Consider the following 17522-nt stretch of genomic DNA (forward strand, 5'->3'; position numbering starts at 1 on the left):
GCCGGGTAATCAGACAACACTGCACCAATAAGAGTGCTTAGTCAAGACTCAATACACATTCATTACGGAAGAAAAAAAATAAAATTATGGAAAAACTGTCTTCAGCATCTTCATATATTACCATAAACATCCTGTTATTTTGAGAAACTCTGATTATTATAAGATTATGTGGTAAAAAACTACAAATAAGTGTCTTATGGCTTAAGTCAGAGTCTTACCCTAATGTCACTGAGGGATGTGGCATTTTCACTATGACAAATATTGGAACACTGTGAAGGAATCTCAGTGCTCATACAGGCGGATGGTATTTTCATGAGTATTTGAACACTGTGAAGTAAAAGATCACTCAGACCTGTTAATCTCTTCTGTATTACTAACCCATACTTTTTTGTATCAACAAGCTATAAAAAATCTTTATCTCATATTTATGACAGAAGGGCTCGCGATAATGACAGGTTATAGATGTGTATAGATGTTATTTTTGCTTGGCAGCAATACGCCTCCATACATAACAATTACACACACACACACACACACACACACACACACATACACACACACATATATATATATATATATATATATATATATATATATATATACACATATTACAATATATTTTCTTGTGATAACAATAATTATGACAACATTAGCTTTTATTGGCTTGTCTTTGGAAGTAAAACAACGACAATAATAATAATAATAATAATAATAACAGTTATTATTGTTGTTGTTATCAATAATAGTAATAATAACAATACTGAGTATAATAACAGTTATTATTATTAATAATACAAATAATAAGTATAGTAACAGTTATTATTATTAATAAAAATAATGAGTATAATAACAGTTATTATTAATAATAAAAATAATAAGTATAGTAACAGTTATTATTATTATTGTTAATAATATTATTAATAATAATAAGTATAATAACCGATATTCTTCTTCTTCTTCTTCTTATTATTATCGTTGTTATGGTTGTCATGGTTGTCATTGTTGTTGTTGTTGTGGTATGTCTGTCTCGCGCTCACACAGGGTCCCTCGCGCTGGAGGAGCTCCTCCACTCTGGAAGACGCTCGAGCTGCCCGTGTGGTTGTGGAGTGACATCACCCCTCCTCCGAGCAGATCCTCTCTATCCATAACATCCACACACACACACACACACACACACACACACACGCGCGCATACACACGCGCGCGCGCACACCAGCAGCTCACACACTCCCTCACTCACTCGTACACGCACACGCACATGCTCTGGGCAGGGCGCGGGAGCTGCTCGCGCTGCGGTTCCTGGAAGGGCTCGGACTCCAGCAGCCACGGGGTGTGTTTATCCGCGCGCCTCAGCCACGATGAACAGCAGCAGCTTCCTGAACATGGCGGCGATAGGAGACTTCGACCCGCTCAGCGCCGCCATCCCCGCCACCAAAGTTGAGATCACAGTTTCGTGCAGGTAAGAGCGGCACTCTGCTCTGCTCCTCTCTGCTCTCCTCCGGCTTCGGGGGCTGGAGCTGAGAAGACCACCCGAGCTAGAACCGCTTCTGCTGAAAGTTGGCGCAGCCGGGAAACACCAGCAGCAGAGTGGCGGAGCTCTCTGTGTGTCTGCAGGCAGGACCTGGGCTGAGCACTTCTCAGAACTTCACACTTTCTCCAGACCTCTGGGGGGGTTCTCTGGGGGGGTTCTCTGGGTGGGCTGTTGAGGGCAGGGTCTCACAGACAGCTCTGCTTGTGTGGTGGTTGCTCTCAGACAGCAGTCCTAAAAATACTGTGGGCAGGAGAAGTGTAGTGTTACCAGCCTGTCCGTGTTTAGGTGGTTCCAGGGGGTCTCACCCGGTCAGGGTGGTTGGAAAGCTGAAGATCCTGGATGTTTAAGCTGGTTGAACTGGTTAATCGGTGTAGTGTATGTTTTCATTAGAGCTTGGTGGACTTGGTGGACATTCGACCTGACCAAGCTGGATGACTGGTTTGGTCGAGAAGGTCATACTAGTGGGCCAGCATGGTCAGGCTGGTCGTACTGGTTGACTAGTTTGGTCAAGAAGGTCATACTGGTGGGCCAGCATGGTCAGGCTGGTCATACTGGTTGACTAGTTTGGTCAAGAAGGTCATACTGGTGGGCCAGCATGGTCAGGCTGGTCGTACTGGTTGACTAGTTTGGTCAAGAAGGTCATACTGGTGGGCCAGCATGGTCAGGCTGGTCGTACTGGTTGACTAGTTTGGTCAAGAAGGTCATACTGGTGGACCAGCATGGTCAGGCTGGTCGTACTGGTTGACTAGTTTGTTTGAGAAGGTCATACTGGTGGGCCAGCATGGTCAGGCTGGTCGTACTGGTTGACTAGTTTGTTTGAGAAGGTCATACTGGTGGGCCAGCATGGTCAGGCTGGTCGTACTGGTTGACTAGTTTGTTTGAGAAGGTCATACTGGTGGGCCAGCATGGTCAGGCTGGTCTTAATGGTTGACTAGTTTGTTTGAGAAGGTTATACTGGTGGGCCAGCATGGTCAGGCTGGTCGTACTGGTTGACTAGTTTGGTTGAGAAGGTCATACTGGTGGGCCAGCATGGTCAGGCTGGTCGTACTGGTTGACTAGTTTGTTTGAGAAGGTCATACTGGTGGGCCAGCATGGTCAGGCTGGTCTTAATGGTTGACTAGTTTGTTTGAGAAGGTCATACTGGTGGGCCAGCATGGTCAGGCTGGTCGTACTGGTTGACTAGTTTGGTTGAGAAGGTCATACTGGTGGGCCAGCATGGTCAGGCTGGTCGTACTGGTTGACTAGTTTGTTTGAGAAGGTCATACTAGTGGGCCAGCATGGTCAGGCTGGTCGTACTGGTTGACTAGTTTGTTTGAGAAGGTCATACTGGTGGGCCAGCATGGTCAGGCTGGTCGTACTGGTTGACTAGTTTGTTTGAGAAGGTTATACTGGTGGGCCAGCATGGTCAGGCTGGTCGTACTGGTTGACTAGTTTGGTTGAGAAGGTCATACTGGTGGGCCAGCATGGTCAGGCTGGTCGTACTGGTTGACTAGTTTGTTTGAGAAGGTCATACTGGTGGGCCAGCATGGTCAGGCTGGTCGTACTGGTTGACTAGGTTGGTCGAGAAGGTCATACTGGTGGGCCAGCATGGTCAGGCTGGTCGTACTGGTTGACTAGTTTGGTCAAGAAGGTCATACTGGTGGACCAGCATGGTCAGGCTGGTCGTACTGGTTGACTAGTTTGTTTGAGAAGGTCATACTGGTGTACTAGAGTGGTCATGCTGGTCAGCAAGCTTGGTTGTACTGGTTGACTATACTGGTGGGCCAGCTTGGTCAGCCTGGCTATGCTGGTTGACCAGCGTGTGCATGCTCGTCATGCTAGTAGACCAGCTAAATCGTTAAATTCAAACCAGCTGAGCTGAACTGGTCAACCATCTAGACCAGTTTGACCAGTTTGAGCTGGTCAGGCTGTGTGTTTTTTTCGGGGTGATTTGCTTCAGCCATGAGCAGCCGTTAATTAGTAACCCTCATGTTCATCTAGAGTGGCTGAGTGGTGTGATATCGCTGCTGGTGATTCAGCCTGGCTCTTCAGCAGCTCCCCTCGTGAGAAGCATGACTTTGAGTCAGATTCTCTGCCGGTCCGGTCACTCCCCCCTCCACTGTTGCACGTCCAGCTGGAAGAAGAAAGGCTGTTTGTGTGGATTGTGGAGAGAACAGATATAAGGCAGCTCTGGATGGTGTTGCACGCTGCTGTGGGATGGATGTGTGTGTGTATGTGTGTGTGTGTGTGGGGAGTGGGCAGTGTGGTGGTATTTATGGCTGTTGTGAGAAATTACACCTCAGCATTGTTTCCTGATCATAAACTTAAAACACGGAACAACTGCATGTTACAGAGGAAAGGGAGCTGAATTAGACTAAATTTTATTAGTAAATTCAGAATTTTAACTGAATTTCGAGCAAAAATATTGGAAAATATTATTATATTATATAAATATATTTAAAAATCTGATTTTAAATTTGAGACTATTGGGTTTTTATGTGTTTTCAAACCTCAGGATATAAGATAAGGTAATATGTAATATTGTGTATCATGAACATTTCTAAAATAAATATTTAAAATAAACTTAATTATTATTACATTTAAGCTCATGTATTGGGCGATATGGCAAAATGATATCATCCCCATGATAAGAGCATTGTGATATTGTTGATGTAGGGAATTGCAAAATGCAGAATTTGATCAGACAACCCTTTTGGCTTGGATTGTAACTTAAAACTAATTTGTCAATTTAGATAAAAAAGTTTTGTTTAGGTAAAACCTGTTTCAGTAAAACCAGTTTAGATAAAACTGGTTTATGTTAAATCAGTTTCAATAGACCAGTCAAATTGGTCAAGTCAAATCGGTTTACGTCAAATTAGTTTAACTCAAATCAGTTTAAATAGATCCAGTTGAAGGAAAACCAGTGTAGATAAAATCGCTTTAAACCAATTTTGATAAAACTGTTGTAAGTAAAATCAATTTAAATAAAACCAGTTTAGATAACATTAGTGAATGTAAAATTGTCAAGTAGACCAGTTTATGTAAAATCAGTTTAATAAAAACAAAACATAAAAAACATAAAAAATTATTAAACTGTTAAAGGTAAAAGTTACGCAACATGATATATTTAAATATGATTAAATATATCAGATTTCAAAAAAGAAATAATATATAAATAAGTAATTAAATACATACTTACAATCTACATACTCATAACATTCTCAGGATGGGTGATATGGTAAAATTGTAGTACTACGTATCATGATAATGTGTTTAGTATTTTTCATCTGCAAATGTTTGGGCACCCCTGTTTACATTTTACATTAAAGGTAAAGGTGCACGTATTTGTCACTGTACACCGTACAGCGAAATGTGTCCTCGGCATTTAACCCATCTGGTAGTGAACACACACTCACACACACACGTGTTAGGGGCAGTGAGTACACACACACACCCAGAGCGGTGGGCAGCCAACTCCAGCGCCCGGGGAGCAGAGAGGGTAAAGGGCCTTGTTCAAGGACCCAACAGTGGCAGCTTGCCGAGCCCGGGAATCGAACCCACAACCCTGTTATCGATATCCCGGCGCTCTAACCGCTGAGCCACCACTGCCCCTACATTTACATTCACGGCATTCAGCTGACGCTCTTATCCAGAGCGACTTAAAAGGTTATTCATATCACAGATGTGGGTCAGTGTAGTGTTAGAAGTCTGGCCCAAGGACTCTTATTGGTGTAGCGCAGCATAGTCACCCAGACCGGGAATCGAACCCTGGTAGTGGTGTTATCTGCTGCGCCACACCAACCACTGTTCAAGTGACATGTTTTGTTGATTTTTTAAAGTAAAAATAAGTGGGAAAAATCCTTTACAGGACTGAAATCTGGCATTTCCCCCAAATATTAAAGCCCACTTCTACCATTTGTTTGTTAAATGTAACATATTGAAATACAATAAAGTATAGCATAGAACTAGGTCAATATGGTAAAAGTACTGTATTGTATAAATATAAATATGATATGGTGATATGGTAAAAATACTGTATGATCAGTGTTTATTAAGCACAGTATCCTCTAAATTCTTTAAAAAACATATAATCACGATAACAAAATGTATTACGATATGATAAAATATCGTCATATTGCCCAACTCTAATGTAAGGACAGTTTCACGACACACAGTATCTACTGCAATATTTTGACATGCAGATAAAATGCAGCAATAACAGCAGAGAAGCTGTCCTGTTACTATCCCATGCTTAAAGGTGTGTTTTATATTAAAAATCTGCTGCATTGCGATCAGATATACGCCACTAATTACACTCTTTATAAGGAAATGTGCAGTTAATTATTGTGTTTATTAAATTTCCTCATTATTAAAACATATATACATGCTTTATATCATGCAACACAATTTATCACCATATGAAAATATCATATCGCCCATATTTAACTCAATTTAACTAATATATCAGCAGTTTATGTTTAATTTTCTTCCAATATGTAAACCTCTTATACTCTGTGACTTTTATCACACCCTAGGATTACTGTTCAGTGACTACATGCAAAACAATGACCAATTGTGGTTCTGCAGATTTTAAGAGGTTAAATTAAGCAAATAAAGAAACGTGCATTTAAATGTGTAAAAGTGGGCTTTCTGTAAAAGTGGGCTTTCTGTAAAGTGTGCTTTCTGTAAAGTTGTGCTTTCTGTATAAGTGGGCTTTCTGTAAAGTGTGCTTTCTGTATAAGTGGGCTTTCTGTAAAGTTGTGCTTTCTGTAAAGTTGTGCTTTCTGTAAAAGTGTGCTTTCTGTAAAGTTGTGCTTTCTGTATAAGTGGGCTTTCTGTATAAGTGTGCTTTCTGTAAAGTGGGCTTTCTGTAAAGTTGTGCTTTCTGTAAAGTTGTGCTTTCTGTATAAGTGGGCTTTCTGTATAAGTGTGCTTTCTGTATAAGTGTGCTTTCTGTAAAGTGGGCTTTCTGTAAAGTGTGCTTTCTGTATAAGTGGGCTTTCTGTATAAGTGTGCTTTCTGTAAAGTGGGCTTTCTGTAAAGTGGGCTTTCTGTAAAGTGGGCTTTCTGTAAAGTTGTGCTTTCTGTATAAGTGGGCTTTCTGTATAAGTGGGCCTTCTGTAAAGTTGTGCTTTCTGTATAAGTGGGCTTTCTGTATAAGTGTGCTTTCTGTAAAGTGGGCTTTACAGTAGGATCTCTTACACTCTCTCACAACTGTGGAAGACGGCACCAAAAAGAACTAGAGAAGCGGACATTTTTAAACAGCCACTAAAACATTCCTCTTTAATCGGGTTTATTAGTAACAGAACATTTTTATTATTTGCTCTTTAATAATTTTAATTATTAAGTTATTATCGTCTTTTTATGCACTTTATATACTTTTTAAGTATAAATTGATTATTATTTTTATTTATATGATTTTTTCCCCTTGTTCTTATTGAACAGGATGGTCTGTCATGTCAGTTACTGTGGATTTGATGCATTTTCATTTTTAATTATTTTTATTACAATTATTTGTTTTTACTTGTTGGATGTTTTGCTTTAATCCTTTAACTTTTATTTTACACTTTATTAGTGTTATTATATTATATATTATATATATTATTTATTTATTTAATTTTAATCTTTTTTGTTAATAATAGCACTAATAATGATTGCAATTAATAATTAAAGTAATTTCCTAATTACCAAATTACTTATCCATGCTCCGCCCACAATCGTGCCTTTTCATGCCAACTGTTGCTAGGTTGGACAAGCTTTACAGAACACTTGCAGAGCCAGGCTGTGAGCGAAGTGGCTCCCTGCTCCCTCATTAGTACTGTGCTGGGGTGGGAGGGGCTATTTAGTCTGCTGAGTGTCTGCTGGTGGAATCACGGATTCAGACGCCTGCACAAACCCCAGCTCCAGATCTCCACTCCCTCCACTCGTGAACTGGACGCTGAGTTAGTAAAGCACTGTGCCGTTCATGCACTGATCTCCTAGGTTGCTTAGCAACCTTAATCTACTGGTAACGCGTCCAGTTGCTTGTAAATATCACTTGCTTATATAAGCAAATGTCATCGGCTCAGTTTCGTTCCCGCAGTCTGTTTTGCTTAGAAACAAAGAGACTTGCAATGCATTGTGGTCCACATTCAGCCCATGCAGTGAGCTATGCTGTTTACTAGATATTACTAGTGCATTGTGGGAGATTGACGCGCCCCCAAAACCATGACACTGCAGTTCAACTTCATACATCCAACACTCCGAGAGAAATGGCTGACATACTCTCAGTAGACCCAAATGGGTGGTTCTGATTGGCTGCAGCAGCTACAGTCCAGCCCAACAATTTCTGTGACTCCAAACTCCACAAAAAAGTGTTCAACATAGCAACAGTTGCTATGAGAAGAGAGCATGTGGGCAGAGCATGGATAGGTCAATTATTTTACGTTCACGTGCAAAACACAGGCCAGGGTGCAGCGACCCTGCTAACACAGCAAAATCAGAGTGGGCATGGAGGAGTGTGTGTGTGTGTGTGTGTGTGTGTGTGTGTGTGTGTGTGTGTGTGTGTGTTACGAAGCGCTGGGAAATGTGGATGGTAAATCGCTCTGCTCTGCATCCCCTTGGGGAAGCTCGCTGAACTCTGTGCTTCTGCACACACACACACACACACACACTTACATACTCACACATGCAGGGACAGTGGTGATGCCATGGTTACCGCCAGGTGCATGCCTTTACTGTAAGCGAGGGGCACGTCGTCACCATGGTTATCGTTATCTGGATCTGCAAGAAAACGGGAAAAAAAATAAAGACAGAGAGAGAGAGAGAGAGTCAGAGAGAGAGAAAGAGAGAGAGTCAGAGAGAGAGAGAGAGAGAGAGACTCAGAGAGACTCAGAGAGAGAGAGAGAGAGAGTCAGAGAGAGAGAAAATGCTAAGCAGTGCTGATTACACTCACCTCTATCTGGTGCCTTGAGAGGTCTTGTGGAGCCCATGCCTATTCCGCATTAGGCAGTGGTTTTAATGTTATGGCTAATGTAGGTGGCTGGGTTCCTGATTTCTACATGTTTCTCATGTTTTCGTATCTAATTCTGTGTGTATTGGTAATTTTTCACAAACCGAGATCCCGTTGGTTGTGGATATCATGACCATGGCCTGAGGATTAGGTTTCCTGTAAGACGCCGTGGACAGGGTTATTTTAGGCCCTGACCGTGTTCCTGTGCAACCAGATTTTAGAGGAGTTCAATTTTCAGCATGAGCAGCTCCTTGCCCATGTACTTATCAAAAGTGCAATTACTGCAGGGGTGTTGTGCGCTGGCAGCAGCGGAGAACAGAGCACCGGCCAGGAGGAAGCCAGAGCTGCTGTGTGGATGTGCACAGGTTGATGTATGTGGTGCGGCCTGTCAGTCAGCCAGTGCTGTGGGCATCCAGGTGTTTTCCATCATTCTAAATAAAGCTGAATGTGGTGCCCAAAATATGCCAATATATATTAACAGCTTGGTTAAATGAGTACAGGGTGAGCACACTCACTGTACTCACACCTCACACTGTAAGATTATATAAATTCAGTATTAAAATATTATATTATATGTATTTATGCTCTGTTCTGACTGCTGACATATAATAGAAAGGAAGGCCGTGCAAAGCTGGTGTAGCTCTGTCCTGCAGAGTGTCCAGAAAGGGTTTTTTAAAGCCATTCGTATGCACACTGTATTGACAAAAGTATTGGGACACCTGCTCATGCATTGTTTCTTTGGAAATCAGGGGTACCAAATAAGAGTTGATCCTGCTTTTGTTGGAGTAACCGTCTCTACTGTCCAGGAAAGAAGGCTTTCTACTAGTTCTTTGAGCATTGCTGTGTGGATTTTGATTGCATTCGGTGACAAGTGAGGTCAGGATGTTGGATTGTCACAACCCAACCACCACCACCACCGCTCATCGCCAGCTCTTACCTAAATCATCCCGAAAGTATTGGCTGGAGGTGGGCTGTGACAGTGGGGTCCATTTGGAAGTCCAACCTGGTCCCCGTGACAACACATGCACAGACCCACTCAGAGCCCAGGCCCACCTATAACCCACCTAGCCCATGTTCCAGCATGTTGGCTGGGATGCTGGTCCTGGTTGAGAGCTAAACCAGCTTGGCTTGTCTGTTGTTACCTGGATGGCCAGCTTTTCAGTCACCTTGACCATCAGACTCTAGGTAAGACTAGGTAGGTCTGACAGCTTTGGTAGAGTAGAAGGTGCATGAATGACCAGTAGCTGTAAATACATAACCTATTTATCCCCATTTTCTGCAGCATGTACAGTAAAGTGGCCATAATAGTGAACACCTCTTTTGGTATTGAGCAATCTGTAGAATCGATGTAGCAGTACTGTCTAAGCTCAGGATGGAACTAATCCATAGAGCTCCAAAATAGCCCGCTCTTTTAGCTTCCCTTTTGTGTGCGAATTAAAACTTTTTCTAAAGCCGCGGCTTTGGAGGCTCTGGTGTCCCACTAAGTTAATGGTGTCCTTTGGACTTGCGATTGATTGGAAAGACGGTCCTGGCCCTGAATCGATCCTGCAGCTCCTGTGTATACAGCAGGCTGCTTTCCATTAGCTCCCACGTGTAGCTGGTCAATGCTTACACTGAACGTGCAGGAAGACACTTATATGAGCTGTAATAGCAGTCTCATAACCAGGGTTCAGCGTCCACATCCTACAGTAGTCTTTCATCTTAAGTGCTTTGGCCTGTAGACACCTGACCGTATCACAAGGTGGAGAGAAACAGCTCGGCCGATACTTCAGCACAGGGGATCTAGACCTTCTCTCGTTTTTTTGAGTTGTTAAGTGTGTTAAGACTCAGTCCCTGCTATAGTCAGTGATAGCCCAGGCATGGTGTGGTTAGACGTTACATAACTCACTATGTAATTCAATCTGTTGCTATGCCGATAACACCCTTAAACAATAACCCTTAAACAATAACACCCTTAGCAACCATTTTCCTCTTGTGGGACCTTTAAGATGTTCATCTGAAAATGTTCTCTATTTGTTGGACCTTTAAGGTGTAGATCTCTAAATGTTCTCTATTTGTTGGACCTTTAATCTCTAAATGTTCTCTATTTGTTGGACCTTTAATCTCTAAATGTTCTCTATTTGTTGGACCTTTAATCTCTAAATGTTCTCCATTTGTTGGACCTGTAAGGTGTAGATCTCTAAATGTTCTCCATTTGTTGGACCTTTAATCTCTAAATGCTCTCTATTTGTTGGACCTGTAAGGTGTAGATCTCTAAATGTTCTCCATTTGTTGGACCTTTAATCTCTAAATGTTCTCTATTTGTTGGACCTTTAATCTCTAAATGCTCTCTATTTGTTGGACCTGTAAGGTGTAGATCTCTAAATGTTCTCCATTTGTTGGACCTTTAATCTCTAAATGTTCTCTATTTGTTGGACCTTTAATCTCTAAATGTTCCCCATTTGTTGGACCTTTAATCTCTAAATGCTCTCTATTTGTTGGACCTGTAAGGTGTAGATCTCTAAATGTTCTCCATTTGTTGGACCTTTAATCTCTAAATGTTCTCTATTTGTTGGACCTTTAATCTCTAAATGTTCTCCATTTGTTGGACCTTTAATCTCTAAATGCTCTCTATTTGTTGGACCTGTAAGGTGTAGATCTCTAAATGTTCTCTATTTGTTGGACCTTTAATCTCTAAATGTTCTCTATTTGTTGGACCTTTAATCTCTAAATGTTCTCTATTTGTTGGACCTTTAATCTCTAAATGCTCTCTATTTGTTGGACCTGTAAGGTGTAGATCTCTAAATGTTCTCTATTTGTTGGACCTTTAATCTCTAAATGTTCTCTATTTGTTGGACCTTTAATCTCTAAATGTTCTCTATTTGTTGGACCTTTAATCTCTAAATGTTCCCCATTTGTTGGACCTTTAATCTCTAAATGTTCTCCATTTGTTGGACCTTTAATCTCTAAATGTTCTCCATTTGTTGGACCTTTAATCTCTAAATGCTCTCTATTTGTTGGACCTTTAAGGTGTAGATCTTTAAATGTTCTCTATTTGTTGGACCTTTAAGGTGTAGATCTCTAAATGCTCTCTATTTGTTGGACCTTTAAGGTGTAGATCTCTAAATGCTCTCTATTTGTTGGACCTTTAATCTCTAAATGTTCTCCATTTGTTGGACCTTTAATCTCTAAATGTTCTCTATTTGTTGGACCTGTAAGGTGTAGATCTCTAAATGTTCTCTATTTGTTGGACCTTTAAGGCGTAGATCTCTAAATGCTCTCTATTTGTTGGACCTCTTGAGTTGTGGATCCTTGATGTTCTCTACTTCTTGGATCTGTAAGATGTTGGTCTCTGAGCATTCTGTAATGGTTAGACCTCTACGTTGTTGATCTCTTAATGTTCTCTGTTTGTTGGACCTTTGAGGAATGGACAGGTCTCTAAATGCTCTCTTTATGTTGGACCTCCTGAGTTGTTGATCTCTCAGCATTTTCTTCTTGTCGGCCCTTTAAGATGTTGGTCTTTAAACATTCTGTAATATTTACAGCTCTACGATAAGCTCTAAGATTAGCTCTCAGAACATGTCTATCAGCCGTTCACACGTAGTGACCGAGCCAGCGTGGAGCAAACGCTGATTTGCCTCCAACCTGAGATCTCCAAAAACAGTTGGGGATTTGAAAATCGGGGCTAAAATTGTGAACCAGGCATAAGATTCTCCGCTGGTCGGACCTCTCAGGAGGTGGAGATCTTTCAGAATTCAGTTTTTGTGTTGCTGATCTCTAAAAGTTCTCCAATGTTGAAAATGTTGAGATGTTGATCTTCAAACATCCTCCGTTTGTTGGAGCTTGTAGAACCATGTCTGAACTTCCTCCTTTGTAATGTTTATCTCACATCCTGAGGCTGTGATAAGGCCTTTTCCTGCATGGGAACTTTCATTACACAACCAGAAACCAGCGGGAAGTGGTTTTCCAAAATTCCTCCTTAATTATTCAGGACTGCATTTTAGGGTGAAAACAAAAAAAAGTGTTAAAGATTCATTTAATTGTTTCTGCCTTCGCGCCTCCTGCAGCTAGGGGTTTAAATATTCAGCAGTGTGTGTGTGTGTGCATTTCCTCACTGAGCAAAGGGATGAAAATGTGTGTATGTGTGCATTTCCTTACTCAGGAAAGGGAGTATGTGTATGTGTGTGCGTGTGTATTTCTATATTTGTGAGGACCAGATGTCGTGTTGTCTTGTGAGGACCTTTCTGTGTTCCTCACACGTCCAGATGCTTTTTTATGACAAAAACTGGTGTTTTATTTTAGAAACTAAAAGAGGGGAATTTTTGCTTTGCTTTTGGTTGCTGAGGTTAGGGGTAGGGCTAGGGTTAGGGGTAGGGTTAGGGGTAGGGCTAGGGTTAGGGGTAGGGTTAGGGGTAGGGGTAGGTGTGGGCGTAGTGTTAATTGTCTAGAGTAATCATTAGGTCAATGGAAGGTCCTCACAAATATAGCAAAGGCAGCTTGTGTTTGTGTGTGTGTTAGAGTTCAACTCAGGAGAGTGTGTGTGTGTGTGTGTGTGTGTGTTTACTGGATTTAGAGTGTGTGTGAAGTTCCTGTGTGCACCCTCCTGCCCCACTGAGGTCCACACCCTCAGTGTTAAACCCGGCAGTGTACAGTAAATGGACTCTGTGGACAGTGGACAGTCTGTTGGGAACGGTCAGCGTAATAACCCGACTGGTCATCTGTCTGACTGGCTTTCTGTCTGAGCTGAGGGTAGGGGTGCAGCGATATGGGAACTGTAGGCCGATGTGGATATCTGCTATTTTTCATATACATGTCTATTTTTTACATAGTGCCTCAATTTTGACAAAAGTAATTGGACAAGGGGCTGGTAAGCAGTTTCATGGTCAGGTATGGCCTGTTCCCTCATTATTTCATAAAAAGATAGATGAGATAAAAGGTGCTTATTGATAATATGGCTGCTAATAGAGGTTGCAGGATGAATTTGTGAGTCTATAGAACTTTACTTTTTGATTCAGCTAAATGCTGCTAAACCGATAGGCCGCCGCTTCACAGTACAGATGGACAATGACCCAAAACATAATGTGAAAGCGATCCAAGAGCTAATGAAGGCAAATGAGTGGAATTTCCTAACCTGACCTCAACCCAGTTGAGCAATATTTAACTAATTAAAGGCTGAACAGAAGGCAGAAAGACCCGCAAACATGCAGCAACTGAAGTTGGCTACAGCAAAGGCCTGGCAAAGCATCTCAAGGGAGGAAACCCAGTATTTGATGATGTCCAAGGGTTCCAGTCTTCAGGCAGTCATTGATTCTGATTGAGTTCTTTACCTGAGGATTGGTATTTCTTGCTCCTGGGTTCCCCCTACAGATGGGACGTGTAATTTGTGCTTTAAACCACCTCCAATGAACACACTTTTCTGGACAAGCTGAGAAAGGCAGAACCGTCACTGAATGGTAGAGAAGCATGTGGACCGAGGCGATAGAGCAATACTACAGAACAGCATTGTTCTGCCATAGTGCAGCCAGCAGAGTACCCTTTCCACAGTGACCGCACCAACATGGTCCACGTCTACAAACTAAAAAAATGAGGAGTGAATTGTTAAACTGTGAGCAGTTCTCTCATGCTTTTTGTTTAGGCCTTTCGAGCTCACTGCATCTCCACTTTGCCGGACACCCTCCTCCTGCTCTAAGCCCTGCTGTGTATCATCCATATTAAACATCAGCTTCTGGCTGCTGGTTCCAGCCACGCTTGTTCAGAGACACATCTAATCATCTCTCTCTCAGGTGTTTGGGTCTCTGGGGTCTCACTGGCTGTGTAATGGAGTCGCATGTTCAGTAAGGCTTCCTGAGCCCCAGCTGGGGCCAGTGTGTCTCTTGGGGAATCGCCATCTTCTGTGTGGTGCCCACCGTCCACGGGCGGGGCTGGAAATATCTCCACATCAGGGGAAGCGTGACTGAGTCACTTTGGCTGACGGAGGCTCTGTTAAACGCTTTTTAAAGCTGGAAGTCAATGCGACGGCCCTGAGCATGCAGGTGTGTGTGTGTGTGTGTGTGTGTTTTTGGGTGTGCAAGTCTCTGCTGTGTCAGATTGGGGCAAAGGAGCTTCAGTTCCAGTCATAAATCTGGTCTAATGAGTCTGAAACAGGGCTGCATGATTACATGGCGACATATTAGGACTGTGATCTAATGAGGTTAAAGACTAGCCTTCAGTAATCAGACCATCAATCAGACACGTCGTCATTTTTAACTACCGTCCTTACTACCGTTTTGAAGGACGTCAACACCGCCCAACCGGAGTTGACGTCAAGATCCAACGTTAGACGGACGTTGAATTTTGGCTGTAAATCAAAGTCACACATCCATTAAAAACCCAACATTGAGTTGACGTCAAGATCAGACATTAGACAGATGTTGAATTTCATTAAGAAATCAAAGTCACATGTCTATCAAAACCCAACATTGATGTTTATGTAAAGCTGCTTTGTGACGACAACAGTTGTAAAAAGCGCTATACAAATAAATCTGACTTGACTTGACTTGACGTTGAGTTGACGTCAAGATCAGACATTAGACAGATGTTGAATTTCACCGAACTCAAATTCACATCAGAAAGATGTTGGTCTCTAAATGTTAGCTAAAAATATTAAAACTATTTTGACATCAAAACGCTTACTTACTTTTTTTTTGTAAATTAAAGTCACATGTTCATCGAAACCCAACATTGAGTTGACTTCAAGCTCAGACATTAGACAAAGGGCACTGACATTAGACAGTAATCGGAACCATCAATCAGACACGTCGTCATTTTTATCTACCGTCCTCGTTTTGAAGGACGTCAACATTTTTAAATATTGCTGTATACGTTATTACCGTTAATTTTTTTAACGTTATTAGACAAAAAAAATAAAATCAATCAAAGTGTTCATCGAAACCCAACATTGAGTTGACTTCAAACTCAGACATTAGACAAATGTTACATTTAGGTTGTAAATCAAAGTCACACAAGTCACACAAAACCCAACATTCTAGTCCATCTCTAGTACACTGGGCTGCCCTATCCTGAACACTGCACACTGTTAGGTATGTATAGGAAAAGGTGAGGGTTTGGTGGGAGCTGTCTGTCTGCAGTTTCTGGAAATGTCCTTCTTGTCCACTTGATGAATGAAGCCTTTCTACTCCTTTATTTTTCGTGGTTGAGAGTAAATTTAACATTAATAACTTAATAATGAACCTTGAAATTGAAGGGGTTAATAGACATGGTCATTATTTCCCCCTCCGTAATGGGAACTACATGGCTATTTGTGCTTATTTGCTTTTCAGCCACCAGTTTTCCAGTTTCACCAGTGTTGACGGAGTGGAACCACCGTCAGAGAATAAACAGGACGCTGTCACATGACTTAACCAGTATTTATTTGTCCAGTCTTAAATGCTAAATACGGCTGTGGAGCGCCTTTATTGGAATCCCTCATGATCCTGTGGCATTTAGAGCTGAGTTCCCACTCATTTCAAACCCCAAATGTGCTTGTAAGCTTTTTTTTTTTTTTTTTTTTGCTGAGCCAGTCAGACCTGGCTGAGGAATATCTTCACTGTCTCTGAAAAACCTCATATCTTCATTTATGGCATTTAGCTGAGGCTCTTATCCAGAGCGACTTACAAGGTTACTCGTATTACAGAGACGGGCCAGTGTAGTGTTAGGAGTCTTGCCCAGGGACTCTTATTGGTGTAGCGCAGCACAGTCACCCAGACTGGGAATCGAAACCCAGTCTCCCACATGGTGTGGTAGCTCACTGGCAAATAGTGGTGTTATCTGTTGCAACACACCAACCACTATAGAACTGCAAATTTACCAGGTCATTCTGGTCCATTCGTCATCATACAATGTAGACCCTTAAAAATAATAGTGCTACAAAAGGTTCTTCGAGTGATACCAAAGAGAACTAGGGTTGGCGGTATAACAGTATTAAAAATAGTTGCCCGTATCTCAAAATGATGACGAGTCATCCCTGTCACACAAAAACCTTGTATCTCCAAAGCGGCATCTTTACAGAAGAAGGAAATGAACTCTCTGTGGAAGTCAGTGTATTCAGGTTTGGTCTTTTTGGAGCATTTCTATTGGTCCATTCATCATGAACGTCTGACTCAATGTTAAGAACAGCTGGCAGATTCACATTACGTCAAAAGCAGCAATAATGGACATACAGGAATCTGCGAGAGGATGTACAGCAGCTTCAGTGCTCAGTGTTGAGGAACGGGGAGCCAGATAGAAAATATTGGTCGGGGTCAGTCTGACCACAGGGTTCAGGTGCCAGCTGTGGGATTAATGGCTAGACAAGGCTTGTGAATGCCAGTGCAGTGGACAGCCTCTTCAAGTCTGACTGCATGTTTGAGGCCGAGGTCTGTCAGAGAGTGTGTGTGTGTGTGTGAGAGTGTGTGAGTGCCCACACTGAGACGAGTGGGAGATGAATTGAGACACAGAAGGGATAAAAAGTATGTGTGTGAGTGTGTGTGTGTGTGTGTGTGGCTGTACTCACACACCAGAAGCTCCTCCCACCCTGATGAGCGCAGGGCTCACACTGAGAGACCTAATCTGTGTGTGTGTTTTTGGTCCTCTGTAGAACAAACACTGTTTTGTGTGAAGCAGAAGATAATGACCTGCCGGAGCGCAGCGTCTGATTGGCCGCGGCTTCACTCCGCTCGCCGGGTTACCAGGGGCCTGGCGAAGCGGCAAATTCCGGTTGCTATGTGACTCACCGTGGCGGTGAACCTCCTCTGGGCTGCAGCTCCCTGGGCATGATGGGAGCTTTTATACGGTGCTGGACTAGACATTACTGCACCGCTCAGCCGCACCGAGCGGGACGAGTCATAGCAGAGGTCAAGGGTCAAACTGAAATACATGCAGCCGGTAGGAGGAGAGTGAGCTGGACTCCGTTGGAGCTGATGATCATGACAGGGCTGCTCTTTCCAGCTAGACTAGTTATCTAAGGCTACTGTACATCAGTCTGAACTGGGGCTGTGTATCGGCAAGAGCCTGACGATACTGTAC

General features: G+C 42.4%; 1 protein-coding gene across 2 annotated transcripts in view; it reads left to right on the forward strand.

The window, feature by feature from the left end:
* Positions 1 to 1162: 1162 nt before the first annotated feature.
* Positions 1163 to 17522, forward strand: part of LOC140550301 (copine-8) — a 168308-nt gene continuing 151948 nt past the window's right edge. Inside the window, exon 1 of one of the 2 annotated variants that reach the window (XM_072674217.1) lies at positions 1163 to 1459. In XM_072674217.1, coding sequence (XP_072530318.1) covers positions 1359 to 1459 — 101 coding nt within the window. In that variant the 5' untranslated portion in view covers positions 1163 to 1358. The remainder of the gene's footprint in view (positions 1460 to 17522) is intronic. The other variant, XM_072674218.1, reaches the window with a different exon arrangement.

Source organism: Salminus brasiliensis, chromosome 2 (assembly GCF_030463535.1).
Source record: "Salminus brasiliensis chromosome 2, fSalBra1.hap2, whole genome shotgun sequence".
NCBI lineage: Eukaryota > Metazoa > Chordata > Actinopteri > Characiformes > Bryconidae > Salminus > Salminus brasiliensis.